The sequence below is a fragment of the Chiloscyllium plagiosum genome, unplaced genomic scaffold (assembly GCF_037043375.1).
Source record: "Chiloscyllium plagiosum isolate Xiang-an unplaced genomic scaffold, Cpla_swu_hap1 HiC_scaffold_39, whole genome shotgun sequence".
Lineage (NCBI taxonomy): Eukaryota > Metazoa > Chordata > Chondrichthyes > Orectolobiformes > Hemiscylliidae > Chiloscyllium > Chiloscyllium plagiosum.
Window position 1 is genome coordinate 34,065,793 of NW_028270177.1, and position 22,498 is coordinate 34,088,290.

Here is a 22,498-nt window from a genome sequence, read left to right on the forward strand (position 1 = left end):
CTTTTGCATAAAAACCAACAGTTCTGAAAAAGTGTCGCTGTACCCAAGACGTTAACTTTGATTTCTCTCCACAGATGTTGCCAGCCCTGCTAAGTTTTTCCAACAGTTTCTGTTTTTGCTGTTGAACCCACTAATGTATTCAGGGACTGTCTTAACCTGGTATGAGATGTAGTTTGTCACATACATCAAGTCCTGTGCTTTGTCTCATATGCAAGCTCTGTTCGACAAGAGGACACATGGCTAAAATGTGTAGAAAATCCAGTTGCCCACAGTAACCCAAAGTACAAGTCAATGTAGTATATGAAGAAAAGTCAATCGGGGAACAAAGCCAAAGAGCTTCCAATGTTTGAGACACAGTTTGTAAAGATGTCAACAAAGACCATGAAGTAACCACAATGTAACAACTTGCAGGCCCCAGTCAGACAGTATATGTTATATGCTGCATGAACATTGTCAGAAAAGTTTTTATATCCATCCAAGTAATATGTCCCAAAAGGAATGTACAGCATGCTCGATATACCAAAATTGACATAGTCAATACTATTCCTCTATTCATCTGGCACAGCATGATACTGTCCACATGATATAAACAGAAGTTTGACGACCTATCAGTCTTTGTCAATTATCTGTTGATCCATAAGAAAGACCGATGTCTTCTTTAGGTAACTGAAGTTCTGATGGAATATCAATTGATATTTAAAATGAATATGGCATCCCATGTGCTTAAGATGGAGAATGCCACTCCCAGTACAAATCTTCAGGATGGACTCCTGAAACATTTACATAGTTGAAACATAGTTTATTATCGGTCTGCTAGGATACATGAATCTACATATTATTGTAATTTATGAAGTAACAAATCTGCCAGTTGCTGCACCAGAGAGTCCAGACTGTAACATTGATCTCTTAGACAGTTGGAGCAAAGCGGAGCAGATTTACCAAGACACATCTGATGATGATCATCTGCAAAAGCTCAAGATGATCATCAATGGGTAGCCTGAAAGCATCCAGTGGGTCCCCGAGCTGGTACATCACTGGGCCATTAGAGCTGAACTGGGACTCTTCAAGAATATAATCTTCAAAGCCAAATGCATTGTATTTCCTTTAAGGTTGAAGTCAAGACATGCTAGACTACATATATCCCGGTCATAGGTGCAGAAAAAGAGCTAGAGATTGATATGTGAATCCATATATTGGTCCAGTATTAATAAGGATGCCAAACAACTAATCAAGTCATGTGCAACCAGTCAACTCCATTAACCTCAACACTGTAATAACTCTGTTTCCACATGAGATTCCTTCTGAACTACATTGCCAGTTTGTGACTGATACTTTCCATGGAGAAAGTGAGGACTGCAGATGCTGGAGATCAGAGCTGAAAATGTGTTGCTGGAAAAGCGCAGCAGGTCAGGCAGCATCCAAGGAGCAGGAGAATCGACGTTTCGGGCATAAGCCCTTCTTCAGGAATGAGTTCATGTATACTTGAAAACACCGTCAACATCAATTTTAATTTTAAAGTTTTTGGATGAAAATGTAGGCATATTCCAATTAAAATGCTTGATGATAATGACCTGAGAGGTTAGTACTTAAAAAGCCCTTCTTCATTCCTGCTCCTTGGATGCTGCCTGACCTGCTCCGCTTTTCCAGCAACACATTTTCAGCTCTGATATTTTCCTTGTCCAAGGACATGCGTCCATTCTGGTCACTGAGTATTTCACAAAATTCCCTTTTGTGTGACAAGTAAAAGACACCATCAGGGTGGTAATTGTTGACACACGGGCCACAATGTTCAGCATGTTCTGTGCCTGACAATGGTCTGCAGTACACTAATACACTATTCCAAAATATGATGGAAATTAAATATTTAACATATTACCTTGTCTCCCCGTTACCCCATTGAATGGGCTTGCAGAGCACAATATAAAATGCATGATCAGTAAATGCAAAGAGGTTTGCCAAGATTTTCAGATAGCTGTGCTGAATCTACATGCTACTGCTCAGGTAATGGCTTATGCCCACTACCAGATCTTATGGAAACCGATCCACACAGTTCTTCTCTCCCACGCTCTTACCAACCACATGCGCACAACATATTCAGCCCATTGAGTTTGCTTCACCATTCAATGAGACCGTGGATGATCTGATAATCCTCAACTCCACTTTCTTGCCTATTCGCTTCAAGCTCAATTCCCTTACTGAAAATAATTCAGTTCATCTCAGTCTTGAACATAGTTCATGACCCAGCCTCAACAGCCCCCTGTGGTAAAGAATTCCACAGCTTCATTACCTTCTGACAGTTTGTGGGAGATATCGTGTGAGTTCATGTATACTCGAAAACACCGTCAACATCAATTTTAATTTTAAAGTTTTTGGATGAAAATGTAGGCATAATACAATTAAAATGCTTGATGATAATGACCTGAGAGGTTAGTACTTAAAAAGCTAGCATTTTCTGACATAAAGCAATTTGAACCACCAGATATTTAGGAACTGTTATTGTTAGAAAATTAAGAAAGATTTGGATTTTGTAATGCTCTGATTTGCACATAGTCATGTTTTGGTTTTATTTAATTAATCTATCTTGTGGGGGGGGTCAAATTTTACAAAACTGAACAATTGAGAATAACTTAACAAACTGCACAGAAGTCAGGCTATCACTCCTTTCTCATAATATCTTCAAACACTGCTTGGTTCCTCCTCAGCACAGCTGCATGCAGTTTGGAACAGCATGCAGGAGATTTTTTTCATAAGTTAAGAGAAATGTGTTGTTTGTTTTTTAAAAGGAACTGGGTTGCTCTTCAATGACCAAATGTAAGGTCAGACCTGACCTTTATTTGTTTTTTCCCTGTTGGTGAATGGGAGCGGAGGCGTCTAGTTTGTATTGCTTGTAGATTGATGGCCAACAACACCACCCAGATTTTCATTTCACTCAGGACTGTTGCTAATTAGAGCTTCCATCGCCAATTATCGGTAATTTAGTAAAATAAATTTAGAGTAAATGGAAACAGCATTAACTAAATTCATGTGTTGCTATCATATTCCAAATTTAAGCCAGAAATAATGTCCTTTGAAATTTTTTCCATCCCTTTAATGTGCAGTCTTTTTTCATGTCATCAGCTGGGCCACAAGACCCTGGAAACAATGCAGTGCCACTTGTGGAGTTGGCATACAGACAAGAGAAGTTTACTGTAAACGTATGGTGGCGCACACTACTGAGGACTCCATCAAAGTTGCAGATGAGGAGTGTTTTGATCCAAAACCACCTGAATTACAGGCCTGCAACCAGTTTAACTGCCCTCCATCATGGCATACAGGAGAATGGCAGCTGGTATGTGAAATTCCATTGGACTATTCAAACAAAACTCATTTTCTGAGTCAATTGAAATACTTTCAGATTTTTTCCATATGTCATAGAGTTGTCAGCACAGAAACAGATCCTTCGGACCAACTTGTCCATGCCGAACAGATATCCGAAATGAATCTAGTCCCATTTGTCAAACTTGATCCATATTCCTCTCAACCCTTCCTATTCATATACCCACACCAATGCCTTTTAAATGTTGTAATTGTATCAGCCTCCACCACTTCCCCTGGCAGCTCATTCCATGCACACACCATCCTTTATGTGAAAACGTTGCCCCTTAGTTCCCTTTTAAATCTTACCCCTTTCACCCTAAACTTAAGCACTCTGATTCTGGACTCCCCCAAGTTGCAGACTGTGAACAGTATTTTTTGCAATAAGCCTACAGAGTAAAGAGGTTGCTGAGTTAAAATTGTTCTAACTCTTGATGGAGTCAGTTGGGGAGGAGGTGCGCTGCTGGTTTCCCAACCTACACCCTATTGAAGGTAACAGGAAATAATATTGGGCACAATTTCAACCAACAGTCCACCCATTTCTGAGGAAGCATCCCCAAGTGAGTTAGGTCACAATTACACCCAAACCTTCAGGTGCCAGAAAGAGTCCATTTACACAAGATCATTTGTAGTTGGATCAAGTTGACCCAAGCTCAATGCAGGATCTTTGCAGTAAGCAATCAACTCTGCTGTAACCAAGCACATTTGCCAGACACTGTATCAGGTTGCAAATGCAGAGGTTTTCTGCTGGGAAGAAATGGTTAGGGATTTGATTCAGACTGTTTACACCAATCTGATTTAAATTACACTGGTTCACAGCCAGCATCAGGAGGTGATAGCTACTCCAAACTAATCTTCGAGTAAATAAGTCCACTGCCTTTCCAGTGTAAGTACTGACATGAAGCAGCTGCAGATTTAGAATGAACATAAATTTAAAATGGAATTGGGAAAAAAAGAAAAGCTGATTACAAGATATCATTTCAGAGAGGAATTACCCTGAAAGACAATGCAAGTGGAACCTCTGAAGTGATCCTGAGAGAATATTGTGAATACTATGATATGAAATGAAACCAGGAAAAAATGTTTGAAGCCATCAGAAGGCTTTTGTGCTCAATACAACATAGTCTACACGAGAGTTGAATAAGTTATGTAAGATGCCTTACTGAGTGTTGACAAGTTTGGTATGAGATTCATTGAATAGTGTAGCAGACCATATCATGAAATATTTAGTCCATTTAGACCCTCTTTGCCAGTCTGGAAGAATAGTTTTCTTCAATGTCATGATTAATGTCTGATGGGAAAATCTCAGTTTTGTGAGTAAGACTAGAGGCTGTTAAATTAATTAGTGCATCTTTGTTTAATTTACTGATCACCAGGTGTGACCTCAAAGATCCCTAGTATAAAAGCATAGCAAGCAAATTCAAACATATTAATGCAACTCTTCTGACTTGTTTGTGTTCTCTTATGAAATCTTTTGTTGCAGTGTTCACAAATATGTGGAAGAGGGGTGCAATCTCGTAAAGTCATGTGCAAACAACTTTTGACTGATGGTAGTTTTCTTACTGTTGCTGATGAGCTATGCCTTGATCACAAGCCACAGGTGCAGCAGCCTTGTGTGAACGCTGATTGTCCACCACACCTAGCATTAGGGAAATGGTCCAAGGTAAATAGCATTGAAGTAACTCAACAAAGATATATGCCTGATTATTGTGTCTCTATGTACACATGTCTTTTGTTTGGCCTGTGATTTATGTGTGAGCTCACATCTCTTGCTTAGTTCAGCATGTTTATGTCTTGCAGAATACTTCTAGGTGACAATGAATGAATTGCCACAGAGCGTGCTCGGGTTCTGCTTATCCTTGGTGTCGCTGTTTGTTAATCTTTATAATCCATTGCTGTCGACTTGGATTGTAGAAAGAATGTATTTTGCCATTATCTATTGAATCTGCATTAATATTAATTTCTTTAGCACACAGTTGGTCTGATACAATAAACGAGGCAAAACAAAATTTTGGAGAGTATTTATTGGAGGCTCCACATTCAAAGGGGTGAGGTTTTAGATTAAATTCCCTACAGTCTGGCAACAGGCCCTTCAGCCCAACAAGTCCACACCAACCCTCCGAACAGTAACCCACCCAGACTCATTTATCTCTGACTAATGCACCTAGCACTGCACGTCTTTGGAGTATGGGAGGAAACTGGAGCACCCGGAGGAAACCCACACAGACACTGGGAGAATGTGCAAACTCCACACAGGCAGTCACCCAAGGCTGGAATTGAACCTGGGATTCTAGTGCTGTGAGACAGCAGTGCTAACCACTGACCCACCATGCCACCCTAACACTGTCTTTAGAGGTCTTTGAAAGTGGAATGTGATATAGATAACTTCTACCTTTTTGGGGGAAAGTTGCAGAGCAGGGTCATGATGCCTTGAAAGCATCTCCCCAGGAGGGAAACAGTAGAGATGCCAAAGTTGGCTATAACTAGTCCCTGAGGCTGGAGAAGCTTACAGAATGAGATGCAGAGATTGACTTTTTTTTTAAAAAGTGAAGGTATTGATTTAGTGCTTCAGTGGAAGGGAAATCATTGACCTTTGCCTAAGGGGAGCAAGGAGCAGGGAGCAATGGGAGGCGATGTAGGATTGGGAAAGTTGATATGCTGAGATCTAAGTGGAAGACTGTGAAGACTTTATCCCTAATGGCAATTTAGCTTGCTTCAGTGTTTTCCATGTGAGATGAGGTAGAAACAAGTAATGTTATGGATATGAAAGTAGATAGTTTTGGTAATGAAGAGGATTTATCAGTTCAAAATGTGTCCAGTTGGATGCAGTCTGAGTAAATATCCAGGAGAAAATCCAGAAGACAGCTTTAATCTATAATATGGAGAAATGTCTAACTCATCCCTGGGCGGCATGGTGGCTCAGTGGTTAGCACTGCTGCCTCACAACGTCAGGGACCTGGGTTTGATTCCAGCCCGGGCGACTGTCTGTGTGGGATTTGCACGTTCTCCCCGTGTCTGTGTGGATTTCCTTTCAGAGCTCTGGTTTCTTCTCTCAGTCCAAAGATGTGCAGGTTAGGTGAATTGGCCGTGCTAAATTGCACATAGTATTCAGGGATATGTAAGCTGGGTGCATTTGTCAGGGCTGAAAATGTGTTGCTGGAAAAGCGCAGAAGGTCAGGCAGCATCCAGGGAACAGGAGAATCGACGTTTCGGGCATAAGCCCTTCTTCTTACCCCTGCATTTGTCAGGGGTAAGCGTGGAGTAATAACGTCTCGGGTGGGATACTCTTGGAGGGTCTGTGTGGACATGTTGAGCCAAATGGCCTGTTTCCACACTGTAGGGATTTGATGATTCTATCCATGATGTACAGCCAGAAGATCATCCCAATAGCTTTGGCATGGCTATGGAACAAAGGTTGAGCTGGCAGCATCAAGCTATGGGTGGAATTTGACTTAACATCAACTGTTGATGTTGCCAAGAGGTAACATGGAGATAAGAAAGTTTTCAAATCAGAGAGTCAACCTGTAAATTTAGAACCAAGAAACCCTGGCAATCATGCCACCAACCTCTGATCTAATAGAACAATACAGTGCAGAACAGGCCCTTCAGCCCTCGATGTTGCGCTGACCTGTGAACTATTCTCAGCTCATCCCCCTACACTATCCCAAAATCATCCATGTGCTTATCTAAGGATTTTTTAAATCTCCCTATTTTGGCTGAGTTGACTACATTAGCAGGTAGGGCAATCCACGCCCTTACCAATCTTTGCATAAAGAACTTTCCTGTGACATCTGTCTTAAACCTATCCCCCTCAATTTGTAGTTATGCCCCCTCGTACAAGCTGACGTCATCATCCTAGGAAAAAGTATTTCACTGTCTACCCTGTCTAATCCTCTGAGCATCTTGTATGCCTCAATCAAATCCCCTCTTAGCCTTCTTCTTTCCAATGAGAACATACCCAAGTCTCTCAGCCTTTACTCATAAGACCTTCCCTCCAGACCAGGCAACATCCTGGTAAATCTCCTCTGCACCTTTTCCAATGCTTCCACATCCTTTCTGTAATGGGGCGACCAGAACTGTCCACAATATTCCAAGTGTGGCCGCACCAGCGTTTTGTATAGTTGCAGCATGATATTGCGGCTCCGGAACTCAATCCCTCTACAAATGAAACCTAACACATCGTATGCTTTCTTAACAGCACTATCCGGCTGGGTGGCAACTTTCAGGGATCTATGTACATGGACTCCAAGATCCCTCTGCACATCCACACTACCAAAAAACTCTCCATTGACCCAGTACTCTGCCTTCCTCTTATTCTTCCCAAAGTGCATCACCTCACATTAGCTGCATTGAACTCCATTTGCCACCTCTCAGCCCAATTCTGCAGTTTATCCAAGTCCCCCTGCAAGCTGTAACATTCTTCCAAACTGTCCACTACTCCACCAACTTTAGTGTCGTCTGCAAATTTACTTATCCATCCACCTATGCCTGCGTCTAAGTCATTTATAAAAATGACAAACAACAGTGGTCCCAAAACAGATCCTGTGGCAAACCACTAGTAAGGAGACTCCAGACTGAATATTTTCCATCAACCACCACTCGCTGCCTTCTTTCAGAAAGCCAGTATCTAATCCAAACTGCTAATTCACTCTCAATTCCATGCCTCTGCATTTTCTCCATCAACCTATCATGTGGAACCTTATCAAAGGCTTTACTGAAGTCAATGTATACCACGTCAACTGCCCTACCCTCATCTACATGCTTGGTCACCTTTTCAAAAAACTCAATGAGGTTTGTAAGACATGACCTGCCCTTGACAAAATCATGTTGACTATCTGAAATCAAATTGTTGCTTGCTAGGTGATTATAAATCTCATCTCTTATAATCCTTTCCAAAACCTTTCCTACAACAGAAGTAAGGCTCACTGGTCTATAATTACCTGGGTCACATCTGCTGCCCTTCTTGAACAAGGGCACAACATTTGCAATCCTCCAGTCCTCAGGTACTAAACCTGTAGACAATGATGACTCAAATATCAAAACCAACAGCTCTGCTATCTCCTCCCTAGCTTCCTAGAGAATCCTCGGATAAATCCCGTCTGGCCCAGGGGACTTGTCTACTTTCACTCCTTCTAGAAATGATAACACCTGTGCGTAACTAATCTCGATCCTTTCTAGTCTAATGTCTCGTATCTCATTCTTCTCCTCTACAATATTAAATTTTCCCTGAGTTAATACTGATGAGAAATGTTCATTTAGCACCTCTCCGATCTCTTCAGGGTCCACACTCAGCTTCCCACTTCTGTCTTTGACTGGCCCTATTCCTACCCTAATCATCCTTTTATTCCTCACTTACCTATAGAAAGCTTTAGGGTTCTCTTTTATTCTATTTGCTAAAGACTGCTCGTGTTCTCTCTTTGCTCTTCTTAACTCTCTCCTTAAATCCTTCCTCGCTGATCTGTAACTCTCCATTGCCTCATCTGTACCATCTTGCCTCATCAACACATAAGCCTCCTTCTTCTTAACAAGAGATGCAATTTCTGTCGTAAATCATGGTTCCCTTATCACTTCCTCCCTGCCTGACAGGGACATACCTATCAAGGTCACGCAATATCTGTTCCTTAAACCAGCTCCACATTTCGATTGTCTGCATCCCCTGCATTTTGCTACCCCATTCTATGCATCCTAATTCTTGCCTAATTGCATTAAATTGCCCTTGCCCCATCGATAACTCTTGACCTGTGGCATGTACCTGTCCCTTTCCATTGCTCAACTAAATGTAACTGAATTTTGGTCACTCTCTCCAAAGTGTTCACCTACAACTAAATCAAACACCTGGCCTGGTTCATAACCAAGCACCAGATCCAGTGTGGCCTCCCTTCTTTCGGCCCTTCGACATACTGTGTGAGGAAACCCTCCTGTACACATTGGACAAAAACTGATCCATCTGACATATTAGAGCTATAACATTTCTAGTCAATGTTGGGGAAGTTAAAGTTCCCCATAATGACCACCCTGTTCCTTTCACTCCTACTCAGAATAATTTTGCTAATCCTCTCTTCCACCTCCCTGGAACTCTGCTGAGGCCTATAAAAAACTCCAAGCAGTGTGACCTCTCCTCTCCTGTTTCTAACCTCAGCCCACACTACCTCAGTGAACGAGTCCTCATCAAAAATTCTCTCAGCCACCGTTATACTATCTTTGACTAACAAGGCCATGCCTCCCCCCTCTTTTACCACCTTGCGTGTCTTTAATGAAAGATCTAAACCCTGGAACCTGCAACATTCATTCCTCACCCTGCTCTATCCATGTCTCTGAATTGGCCACAACATTGAAGTCCCAGGTACCTATCCATGCTGCAAGCTCATCTACCTTATTTCGGATACTTCTGTATCTATAGTACTATAGCTTCATAAACCACCAACATCTGTTTTTCACAACATTTAATGGAAATGAAGATCTTGGTTTGGCATTTTTTTACAGAAAGGGTGATAGTCCTCATTTAATTTTCATGAGATGTGGACAATGCTGGCTAAACCAACAATTATAGTCCATTCCTAACTACCCAGGAAACCACTAAGAGTCCGTCACTGATCTAAAGTCACATGTAGGTCAGACCAGGTATGGGTAACAGATTTCCTTTCCTAAAGGACATTTGTGAACCAGATAGGTTTTTACAGCAGTTGATGGCAGTTACATGCTCATTATTAGGATAGTTTTTTTTAAAATTCCAGATTTTTATTAAATTCAAATGTTGTCATCTGCCATGGTGGGATTCAAGCCCATATCCCCAGAACATTAGTCTGGGATTCTGAAATATTAATTCAGTGACGTTATGACTATGCTACTGCCTCCACCTAACCAGGGAGTGGTGAGTGAAAGAAGCAATCTCTCGGTAAGGTCAAGCATATTTGACCTGAGACAGTCAAGAACAAGTCAAGAGAGGAGTGAGCTTCATACAATAGTAGAATGGTTACAGCACAGGTGGTGGTCATTCAGCCCTTTGTGTTTACTGGTCATAGAGTGAGAAATGTGGAAGAGATGGATCTTTTGATTGATGACGAGAAAATGATTGCAGTGTTTGGTCATGGCTCGGCTAAGGAGAAGGCTGGTGTGAATTGAAATGAGGACACTGTGAAAGCAGTGGAATGAAAGTCTTCATTCAGATGCACCAATGTATGGTACTCCTCTCATAAGATCAACACTTTAAGTTAATGATGAGGAGCATATCTGTTTCAGTTGAACTAACCTTTTGTACATTAATTGAACCCTGTTTAGTCGTGTATAATTTAAATACTCTGTCTGACATTGCTGGAAGCAGAAATGTAGATGAATGATAATTCAGTTGAAACTGTTCGAATATTGTCATTTGGTTTTAGTGCTCTGTAAGCTGTGGCGAAGGAATCCAGAGCAGAGAATGGGTCTGTCGTAAGCTGTCAACAACTGGCCAGCTAGTCACAGTGGACCGTAATTTATGCAATGGCCTCTCCAAACCACCAGTGATCCAGGTCTGCAAAATGCCTAATTGTAAAGGTAAGTGACTTACTTTAACACTTGACAACTGAAGTGACCTATGCCCAAATAAACACCCTGCACGAATTGTAGATGAAATGTACAACAAATAAACAAGCAGCAGAAATAACTGATGTGGTGACTATCGTGTTTAGATTAGATTAGATTACATTACATTACAGTGTGGAAACAGGCCCTTCGGCCCAACAAGTCCACACCGACCCGTCAAAGCACAACCCCTACGTTTACTCCTTCACCTAACACTACGGGCAATTTAGCGTGGCCAATTCACCTGACCTGCACATCTTTGGATGGTGGGAGGAAACCGAAGCACCCGGAGGAAACCCACGCAGACACTGGGAGAACGTGCAAACTCCACACAGTCAGTCGCCTGAGGCGAGAATTGAACCCGGGTCTCAGGCACTGTGAGGCAGCAGTGCTAACCACTGTGCCACCGTGCTGCCCACTGTTCTAGCCTACTCTAAAGTCCTGGCCTTTTCTGATCACAACAATGTCATTTTTCTGAGGAGTAAAACTTTTAGAGCTTGATATATTCCTAGAGAAGGATGGATTTGTTTCACAGTTTCCCCCCATTTGTTCATTATAAGAATCATGTGCAGATGTTAAAACATGCACATTTATGAAAATGTTCTTTTCATTAAGTAAAACAGCTTTGTGTTGCTTGACAATTATTTTCCTGGAAGATTACCGGCTTTCATGTGCCAAACGTCTGCAGCTCCAACTCTTGAAGCAAGTCCAGTAGATTTTAAGAGCTATTGCTTACATGATTTAAAAAAACACATGAATAACTTCATATGTGTAGATTCCAGACATACATATTTGATACTTTCCAACTTTTTCGTGTAACTCAAGCTTATCAAGATGACCTTTATCATTCTCCGGAAATACATTCTTCTCTCCATTTTCCACCCCATCACAATGTGTAGTTGAGTCAGAATTTCAGTCACATTTTCTATACTATCAGTGCCAACATTTTCTTTTTAATATGCTATTATCATACCAATTTTAGTCAGTGTTTATTATTTGAAGAAACAAGGTAAAATATCATTTTCATTTCTGTCTTTTACCTGACTCCAGAGCAATCACAGAGAAAATACTATGTCTTTTATTCTTTAATGAAATTAGTTGCCTGAACACAGCCAAACTCAACAGAAGCTGATGCGTTTTAATGCTAAATTCACTCAAATTGTGCTGCCATCTCAGAGAATCAAGGCTACTGTATTTGGTCCAATATCCAGCTTGCATTTTCTTTGTGTCTCTCTCCTCAGGAGTGACAATGGATTAATTTTCCACTTAACCCATCCTTCCTACTGTTATTTTTTTTTCCCCGTTGTTATGGTTGGGAGTATGGTCAGGTAATGTGCTGCCAACTATTCACATATTCTATACTAATAGTCATCTTTAAACTGCCACAAAAAAAGTGGCTCTGGGCATTAGATTTATCCATAATTGTGGTAATCAACATTCTTCATCTAATACAAGATGAGTTTTTGCCAATAAAATTGAACTAAATTTTGTAGTTGAGAGTAAGATAACTCCACAAAGACCAGTATCCTGTCACCAAATCACCCCTTACTTACAAGTGCATAGTACATGACACTGACCCAGCTAGCTCAGAGCTGGCTCCTACAATGAACAGAACACCTGATACTCCTGTTTTTTAAAAAATTTTATTAATTCACAGTTTACAAAACAATTAATATTAACAGCTGTATACAGAGAAACAGCAATTTTACAAGGGCGAGGAGAAGCAAAGCCAGGCTCCAAACCCTACCATTTAACCAGTTTTAAGGGAAATGAGGAAACTCAAATCCTGATACTCCTGTTTAAATCTGTCAGCCAGGGCTCCCTGATTTGACCAGGTTAACAGCCCCAATCAAGGAACTTGTATTCTATAAGGTCCACCTGGCTGACCTTGTTACGATCAATGCACAGAGGGCAAATAGTAGTCATTGCTGTGAGTCTGAAGTCTCATGTAGGCCAGACTGGGTAAGCAAGGCAGATTTCCTTCCCTAAAAGGGGTTTGTGAACTGATGAATATTTATAAAAATTGGCCATATTTCCATATTCGCCTTTAGTCTATTTTTTAAATTTCAGGTTTTAATGGATTCAAAGTTTACCATCTGCTGTGGTGGATCTTGAATTTATAATTCCTTGAATATCAGCTTCTCGATTACTCGTCCAGTTACATTACGCTTACACCAACACAATCTCCCCTAAATATTAGCAGATGCTATTTCCTGTTCTGCACAATTTTGTTAATGTTTATTCACGTATTTTCCAGAGCTCAAAAAGAATGCAAAAACAAAGATGCCACAAAAGCAAGCTATCCGTAACCCTCAAATTCTCAGTGTGCACAGAGTCTATATTCAAACCAGACAAGAAAAGCGGATTCATTTTACTATAGGTGGTCGGGCCTATTTGCTTCCAAAAACCTCAATTGTGATTAGGTGCCCTGTAAGGAGATTCCAGAAATCATTGATAAGATGGGAAAAAGATGGATACCGTCTACAAAATGCAAAACGGATTGGAATCACAAAATCAGGATCATTAAAGATTCATAACCTTGAAGCAAGAGATATTGGCGTGTACAGTTGTATTGCAGGGTCTATTCGAGACACATTTGTCCTCAAACTGATTGGCAATGACAATAGATTAGTTGAACCACCCTCCTCCACTAAAGCAAAAATGAGACAAAGCATTGGGCCAGAGAAGATGAATCACAATGAATCTAACAGACTGGAAGATAAATGGAGTCAAATGAGCAAGATGTGGCAAAGTTGGAGCAAAAAAAATGAATTTTATGTGGATGGTAGCCAAATGGATGATAATGTTTTCCTGCGTCTACTTGGAAATCATCTGATTTCTCGAGGAAAGATTAACTTTGCGGATTTGTATGGTTCTCAGGAGCTTTATGATAAGCATCTTGAAAGTTCCATTTTCCAAGGAGCCTACAGCATGGATACTGCACAGTTCGAAGAGATCTTACGAAATATAAGCCTGTGGATTGAATCCGGTGAACTACCTGAAGCTTTTGCGTCACAGCTCATGTACCAATTAGCAGCTGAGGTGTCCAGACCACAGGCAACTCTGGAGAAATGGAGGGCACCTCTTGATGATAATGCAACAAACTCAAAATTTTTAGACAAAACCCATAACACATCAGAAACATCCATCAATAAAGATACCCATCAACAGAGGGAGAAACAGAAGCCTCCTATTATTGTGAGAAAGAAGCAAGCTCCTGTGCTGCCTCAGAGAGATGTCGCTATAACAATTGGAACACTGGCATATCTGGCAGAAAATATTTCCAGTGTAACACTGGTTTGTGAAGCTGTTGGAGTTCCTGAGCCAGAGGTCACTTGGACGAAGGATGGAGTACCAGTAAAATTTAATAAAAGGTATGGCAAATGGATATTAATATTTTGGAAAATGTATTTTCTATTTTAAGAGGTGAGCATCTGTTTTCATACATGCATCTCATTCATCGGTGACCTTGTACTCCATCCATACCATTCATTACGCTGGAGATCTTTTTTCTGACAGACAAGAATGCGCTTTTATTAATTTGATGGAAATTATTATCTCTGTGATCAGATGATTAGTTAAATGACAGCTTACGATGTAAATGTTGAATCAGACTGTTCAGTAATTTATTTTACAAATTTCAGTTATAATACTTCAGTTCCCCATCTACAAGTTTCCTAAAGATATTGTAATGCATATTGAATTCACCAACAAAATATTTATTTTCTCATCTTCAACTTATGCAACACTGGTACCAGGATCTATTTTTAGATTAAGCATCCTGTTGGGTCTCGTCTGTGTGTATTTGCTAAGTCATTGTTCTAGCGCATTGTGTGGGGGCCATTCAGAGAAAACTTGGAATGCTTTAACTAAAGATTGAATTTTTACAGCATTGCTCTGAAGTAATGAATCGTTTTTGATGCAAAGGTGCAGGTGTCATTGATTATTTTAGTTGTATCTTTGAAGGCAACCAACTGTTGATCATTTTTTAGATTTGTGGGTTTTGTGGATGTTAATAAACTGTTAGCACTGAGTTCGAATAGAGGATATTATAGTTTGAACTTCGGATGTGAGGTGGAACATTGGAGAAGATTGAGAGTGCCAAAAGATATTAAAGTCTAGTCCGACTAGGATCAGCTGGTTTTCTCTGAGAAAGATTTTTACATCTCGAGCATGTTGCCAAGTGTCGTTAGAAAAGCTGCTGCATACAAGTTCACTGTAAGGTTTAATTCTCAGCTGACTGCCAATATAAAACTTCTGCAATCGATTGTCTTCCTTTGGACATGATTTTGCTGTTTGAGAAATTTCAGTGGGTGCATCAGAACAGCTATAAAACTTTCTGCAAATTCTCAAACCTTTGTCCTATTTCATGGTTTGTATTAATGTGAAGAGATGTTTCTTCACTGATTTAAGCAGCTTTACCCCCTGATCTCAGCAATTACACATTAACCTCCACAACCTGACAAGATACTACCTGGAAAAGCTATTGGGACTTGGGGAAATAAAGAATGTTTATCCCACTCTCTTCACTTAGGGGCAGCACGATGGCTCAGTGGTTAGCGCTGCTGTCTCACAGTGCCAGGGATCCAGGTTTGATTCCTGCCTCGGGTGACTGTCTGTGTGGAGTAGGTACATTCTCCCTGTGTCTGCGTGGGTTTCCTCCAGATGATCCCGTTTCCCCTCTCAATCCAAAAATGTGCAGGTCAGGTGAATTAGCCATGCTACAATGCCCATGGTGTTGGGTGCGTTAGTCAGGGATAAGTATAGGCTGGGAGAATGGGTCTGCGTGGGTTACTCTTTGGAGGGTCGGTGTGGACTTGTTAGGCCGAAGGGCCTGTTTCCATATTATAGGGAATTTAATCTAATCTAATCTAATCTAATCTATCCACTCTTTGCCATGTAGCCGGTATCCCCATAATACAATCCTGTGGTACAGGAAACAGGAGATGCAGCAACTGGGGGGAGGGGAAGGTAAATGTATTTCATTCTATCGAGCCGGGAATCCCCCTAAACCAGTGAGACAGGTTTGACGTGACTCATGCTAGGATCTGAGTATTGAATAACTAGGGCTGTAGAGAGTGCTTTAAATTAATTAAAGGTGGGAATGTTTGGGAGAAGGGAAATGTAGGCTTCCAAAGCAAGAGGATACGACAGTATTGTAGGGCAGCGAGTGTGGTGCTGGAAAAGCACGGCAAGTCAGGTTGCATCCAACAAGCAGGACAATTGACGTTTCGGGCAAAAGCCCTTCATCAGCATCTGCAGACCTCACTTTCGCCTAGTATTACAGGGCAGCTATCTAGATAACAATACCCAGGGTGGGACTGGAAGAAACAGTGTGTACAAACTTAGAAAAATAGCAGTAAACAGGGTTAAGGGGGAAGAGAAATGTAAAAAGGCAAAATTAATGGCTCTTTACTTGAATATTCAATGTTTATATGTAATATAAATGAATTAATCATGCAATAAAAGATTAATAAGTATGACTTTGTAGCCGTTATGGCGATATAGTTCCAAGGAGATCAAAGCTGGGAACTAAATATTCAGAGATATGTGGTTTTCAAAAGGACAGGCAGAAAGTGTGGGGAGATAAGTTTGTTAGTATGGAATGGAATAAGTATGATATCAAGAAACTATCTTGCACTGGAAGATGCAGAACTCAAATGGGTGGAGGTAAGAAATAAGGGAAGAAGACACTGAAAGCAATAGTCTGTAGGCCCCGAACAGTAACTTTACTGTAGGATAGAGAATAAATCAAGAGATAATGAGGGCATGTAAAAAACTCCAGTATATTGGCTCATGGTGGCTCAGTGGTTAGCACTACTGCTGCCTCACAGCTCCAGGGACTCGAGTTCGATTCCACCCTCAGGCAAATGTCTGTGTAGACTTTTGTCAGAGAGTTTAGACCAATTAATCGGAGATCACAGACACGCAGATCGAACTGAGAACTGGCAAGGATATATTCAACAAACAGCGATATCGCAGAAGAGACTTGACCTGCGCCCCCATTTATATCTCCTCTATTCCTGATGAATGGCTTTTGCCCGAATTGTCGATTTTCCTGCTCCTCAGATGCTGCCTGACCTGCTGTGCTTTTTCAGCACCACCCTGATCTAAACTCTGGTTTCCAGCATCTGCAGTCCTCACGTTTGCCCACTGTACAGTCACTGACAGGCTGTTCAGAAGGAACCACAGCTTCTTCCCCGAACAGAGAATACAGTGGAGCTTTATACCCTTACAACAAAGAAGTGTGAGTTATGAGACAATGGTGTGGTTTGTACAACCAAGATAAATAAAGTCTATTCATTGAAGAGATTCAAGTGTCTGGTGTCTTATGATTTTCTTAATTTAGTCAGGAGATTCTGATCCTTGACTGGAGTCGGTGTTAGTGGGTGTCATTCTGGTATCGATGTGTTTGTATTGTTGAGGGAGCAAACTAAGTCCCTTTGGTGCCTCCTTGTCTGGGTCACCTTTGTGAAGACTTGACTCCTAGTGGGAGCAGCTGTGCCCTAAGGACATCAGAGGTGCTGAGCTATTGTGAAGTGGGCGGTGCATTGTCAGTTCATCTGAAGAAGTATATTCTCTTGGCCTGGGGCTGGATGAGTCATGTTTTGAGATAAATGTGATGTCTGGGGCGGCTGGTTTGGCCAATTTGAGACATTGTGGGTAGGCTTAGTGGCTTAGTGCAGACATTTTGTGTTGTCTGTCTTGTGGCCTGACCCGTATTTTCTCCCACAACTTGGCACATTCTCCCCATGTTTGCATGGATTTCATCTGGATGCTCCAGTTTCCTCCCATAGCCTAAAGGTGTGAAGGTTAGGTAAATTGCCAAGTAGTATCCAAGGATGTACAGGCTAGGTGCATTAGCCATGGGAAATACAGGGTCACAAGGATTGGGTCGGTCTGAGCGGGATACTCTTCGAACTTAATGGGCCAAATGATCTAATTCTGCACTGAGAGGATACTATGATTCTATGATTTATCATGGGTGACTTTAATCTTTAGGTAGATTGGGAATGTCAGGTTGGTAGAGGAAGCCATGAGGAAGAATGAATAGAATGTATTTGGAAAGATTTCCCCAAACAATGTGTTGTGGATAAAACCAGGGATTAAACTATTTTGGATCTGGTGTTGTATAATGAAGTAGCTTTAATAAATGATCTCGGAATAAAATATCCCCTGAGAAGCAGTGACCATAAAATGGTAGAATTTAGCATTCAGTTTGAAAGGAAGAAATTTGAATTGAAAACAACTGTGCTACTCTTAAATAAGGATAATTACAAAGGAATGAGCTATCTGGGATGGACTGGAAAGGAGTTGAGCAGCAAAGATGGGTTGAGGAACAATAGTAGATGTTTAACAAAATAGTTTTTGGCTCAAAACAAAGATATTCAGTAAAGAAGAATTCTAGGAAAGGACTAAGCTAACATTGTTTAATTAGGGAAGTTAATGATACAATCAAATTGAAAGAAAAATCATGCAAAGTGGCAAAGATTAATAGTAAGAAGATTCATGAAGTTTTAAAAAAGATTCACAAAAGATGATCAAAAAATAATGAAGAGAGAAGGTAAACTTTGAGAGCAAATTTACAAGTTATAACAAGACAAACAGGAAGAGCTTCTTTAGATATATGAAAAGAAAGTTCGAGGCCAAAGTTATCAGAGGCCCTTTGGAGAAGAGAGACTGGGCAAATGGCAGAAGAATTCAATAAATACTTTGCATCAGTCTTCACTCTAGAAGACAGTTCTAGTATTCCACAAATACGAAAAAAATCAAAAGACAAAAGGAAGAGAGGAATACAAATAGAATGACTATCACAAGAAAAATGAGGCTAAATACTGACAAGTTCCCTGGACCTGATGGGATTCATCCTAAGACATGAAAGAAGTAGCAACACAGATTGTCAATCACTGATAGTAATCTTCCAAGAATCCTTAGATTCTTGAAAAATCAAAGAGGATGGGAAAACTTCCACTGTAGTACGTTTATATAAAAAGGGAAGGAGACAAAAACAAGTAATTATCGGCTAGTTGGCTTCAATCAAATTTACTTCAAAGAATGTAACAGCAGAGTATTTAGAAATACACATGATCAAGCAAAATCAACGAGACATCACAAAGGGGAACTCGTGCCTGACAAATTTATTAAAGTTCTTTGAGAAGGAAATAGACAGGATTAACAAAGGATAACTATAGATGTCATATATTTAAATTTCCAAAAAGCATTTAAGGTGCCATGTTTTATAAAATGAGAGGGCTTGGTGTTGGCCATGGATATGGAGACAGGATTGGCAAACTACTGGAGACAGCAAGTTGGGATTGGGGGGTGAAGGGACAGGTGCACTTTCAGAATGATAACCTGCAACAGTTGAAGTACCATAGGGAACAGTTGTAGTACCACAGTTATTGTTAATTCACATTGCGACTTTGGAGGAGGAAAGAAGTGCTTTGACAGGTTAGACAGAGCTCAAATCAACTCTTTCCTGCTATATTGCCTCTATCCTTTGCAATTCACCTACTGGCACAGCAGGTTCACAGCAGTCATCATCTCCCTGGAGCACCTGGATAACGAAGATACCTTGTCAGGCTCCTATTTATTGATCACAACTCTGCCTTCAACACCATAATTACAAAGAAACTCAACTCTAAACTCCAAGACCTGGGTCTCGGCTTCCCCTTCTGTTACCGGATCTTCAACTTCCTGATCCATGGACTGCAATCAGTAACAAAAGATGACAACATCTTCTGCACCGTAATCCTTAACACTGGTGCTCTGAAAAGTTGCATACTCAGCCCGCTACTTTACGCCTCATACAGTCATGTCTGTGTGGCCCAATTCCACCCCAACTCCACTTACAAGTTTTCTGTCAGCACCATCATTGTAGGTTAGATCTCAAAGAACAATGAGACAAGGTACAGGAAAGAGATTGAATGCTTAGCAGCATGGTGTAAAGACAACAATCTCTCCATTGACATCAGCTGGTCATTGATTTTAGGAAGAGGAATGGAGAACATGCCCCTGTCTGCATCAGTGGTGCTGAGGTGGGGATGGATGAGAGCTTCAACGTCCTGGGAGTGATGATCCCTGCCAATCTGACCTGATCCACTCACGTCAACGCAACAATCAAGAAAGCACAACAACGTCTCTACTTCCTTAGGAGGCTGACAAAATTCAGCATGTCCTCAAGAGCTCCTAGTAATTTTTATAGATCCACCATAGAAAGCATCCTGTCGGGATACTCATAGCATGGTTTGGCAACTGCTCTACCCAAGACCGCAAGAAATTGTCTAGAGTGTCTTGGGATGTGCAAGCTAGGTGGATTAGCCATGATAAATGTGTGTTTGCCGGGCTAGAGTAGGCAGCCATCTCTGGGTGAGATGCTGTTCAGGGATCGATATGGACTTGATGGGCCGTATAGCCTGTTTCCACCTGTAGGGATTATAGAGAATTACAGAGAGTTGTGAACTCTACATCGTCTGTCACGAAAGTTAGCCTTCCTTCCATTGACTCCATCGATACTTTCCTCTGCCTCGGGAAAGTAACCAAAATAATTAGAGACGAACGATCAGTCCTCAGCAAAGGACTCACCTTCGTCCCCCTCCGTCCACGCATCAATGAATTTAATACACGCCGTGACATCGAACAATTCTTCCGTCGCCTCCGCCTCCGAGCTTACTTTCACAATCAGGATTCCCGCCCATCTTCCGAGGACTCCTTCGCCCACCTCCAACGCAAAAATGTTGCATCCACTGGACACCCCGCGCTGGCCTATTACCTGCCCTCGACCTCTTCATTTCCAACTGCCGCCGGGACATTAACCGCCTCAACCTGTCGACCCCCCTCCCCCACTCCAACCTCTCACCCTCACAACGCGCAGCCCTCCAATCCCTCTGCTCCAATCCTGACCTCACCATCAAGCCAGCGGACAAAGGGGGCGCAGTGGTAGTCTGGCGCACTGACCTCTACATCGCTGAAACCAAACGCCAATTCGAGGACACCTCTTCCTACCGCCCTCTTGACCATGACCCCACCCCCATCACCAAACCATCATCTCCCAGACCATACAGAACCTCATCACCTCAGGAGATCTCCCACCCACAGCTTCCAACCTCATAGTCCGGGAACCCCGCACTGCCCGGTTCTACCTCCTTCCCAAGATCCACAAGCCTGACCACCCTGGCCGACCCATTGTCTCAGCATGCTCCTGCCCCACTGAACTCATATCTACCTACCTCGACACTGTCCTATTCCCCCCTAGTCCAGGAACTCCCCACATCCATTCGAGACACCACCCACGCCCTCCACTTCCTCCAAGACTTCCATTTCCCCGGCCCCCAACGACTCATCTTCACCATGGATATCCAATCCCTCTACACATCCATCCGCCATGATCAGGGCCTCCAAGCCCTCCGTTTTTTCCTCTCCAGACGTTCCCAACAGTACCCCTCCACTGACACTCTCATTCGTTTGGCCAAACTGGTCCTCACCCTTAACAATTTCTCCTTTGAATCCTCCCACTTCCTCCAGACCAAAGGGGTAGCCATGGGCACACATATGGGCCCCAGCTATGCCTGTCTCTTTGTTGGCTACGTAGAGCAGTTGATCTTCCGTAATTACACCGGCACCACTCCCCACCTCTTCCTCCGCTACATTGATGACTGCATTGGTGCCACCTCGTGCTCTCGCGAGGAGGTTGAGCAATTCATCAACTTCACCAACACATTCCACCCTGACCTTAAATTTACCTGGACCATCTCTGACACCTCCCTCCCCTTCCTGGACCTCTCCATCTCCATCAGTGACGACCGACTTGACACTGACATTTTCTACAAACCCACCGACTCCCACAGCTACCTGGATTACACCTCTTCCCACCCTACCTCTTGCAAAAATGCCATCCCGTATTCCCAATTCCTCCGCCTCCGCCGTATCTGCTCCCAGGAGGAGCAGTTCCACCATAGAACACACCAGATGGCCTCCTCCTTTAGAGACCGCAATTTCCCTTCCCACGTGGTTAAAGATGCCCTCCAACGCATCTTGTCCACATCCCGCACCTCCGCCCTCAGACCCAACCCCTCCAACTGCAACAAGGACAGAACGCCCCTGGTGCTCACCTTCCACCCTACCAACCTTTGCATAAACCAAATCATCCGCCGACATTTCCGCCACCTCCAAACAGACCCCACCACCAGGGATATATTTCCCTCCCCACCCCTCTCCGCCTTCCGCAAAGGCCGTTCCCTCCGTGACTACCTGGTCAGGTCCACGCCCCTCTACGACCCACCCTCCCATCCTGGCACTTTCCCCTGCCACCGCAGGAACTGTAAAACCTGTGCCCACACCTCCTCCCTCACCTCCATCCAAGGCCCTAAAGGAGCCTTCCACATCCATCAAAGTTTTACCTGCACATCCACTAATATCATTTATTGTATCCGTTGCTCCTGATGCAGTCTCCTCTACATTGGGGAGACTGGGCGCCTCCTAGCAGAGCGCTTTAGGGAACACCTCCGAGACACCCGCACCAATCAACCAAACCGCCCCGTGGCTCAACATTTCAACTCCCCCTCCCACTCTGCCGAGGACATGG

General features: G+C 42.3%; 1 protein-coding gene across 2 annotated transcripts in view; it reads left to right on the top strand.

Annotated features, from left to right (window-relative positions):
- adamtsl3 (ADAMTS like 3) overlaps positions 1-22,498 on the top strand; it is a 669,182-nt gene that overhangs the window by 535,099 nt on the left and 111,585 nt on the right. For both annotated transcript variants that reach the window (XM_043677600.2, XM_043677602.2), the window contains 4 exons: positions 3,118-3,328; positions 4,838-5,017; positions 10,734-10,887; positions 13,172-14,288. In XM_043677600.2, the coding sequence (XP_043533535.2) occupies positions 3,118-3,328; positions 4,838-5,017; positions 10,734-10,887; positions 13,172-14,288 (1,662 nt within the window). The remainder of the gene's footprint in view (positions 1-3,117; positions 3,329-4,837; positions 5,018-10,733; positions 10,888-13,171; positions 14,289-22,498) is intronic.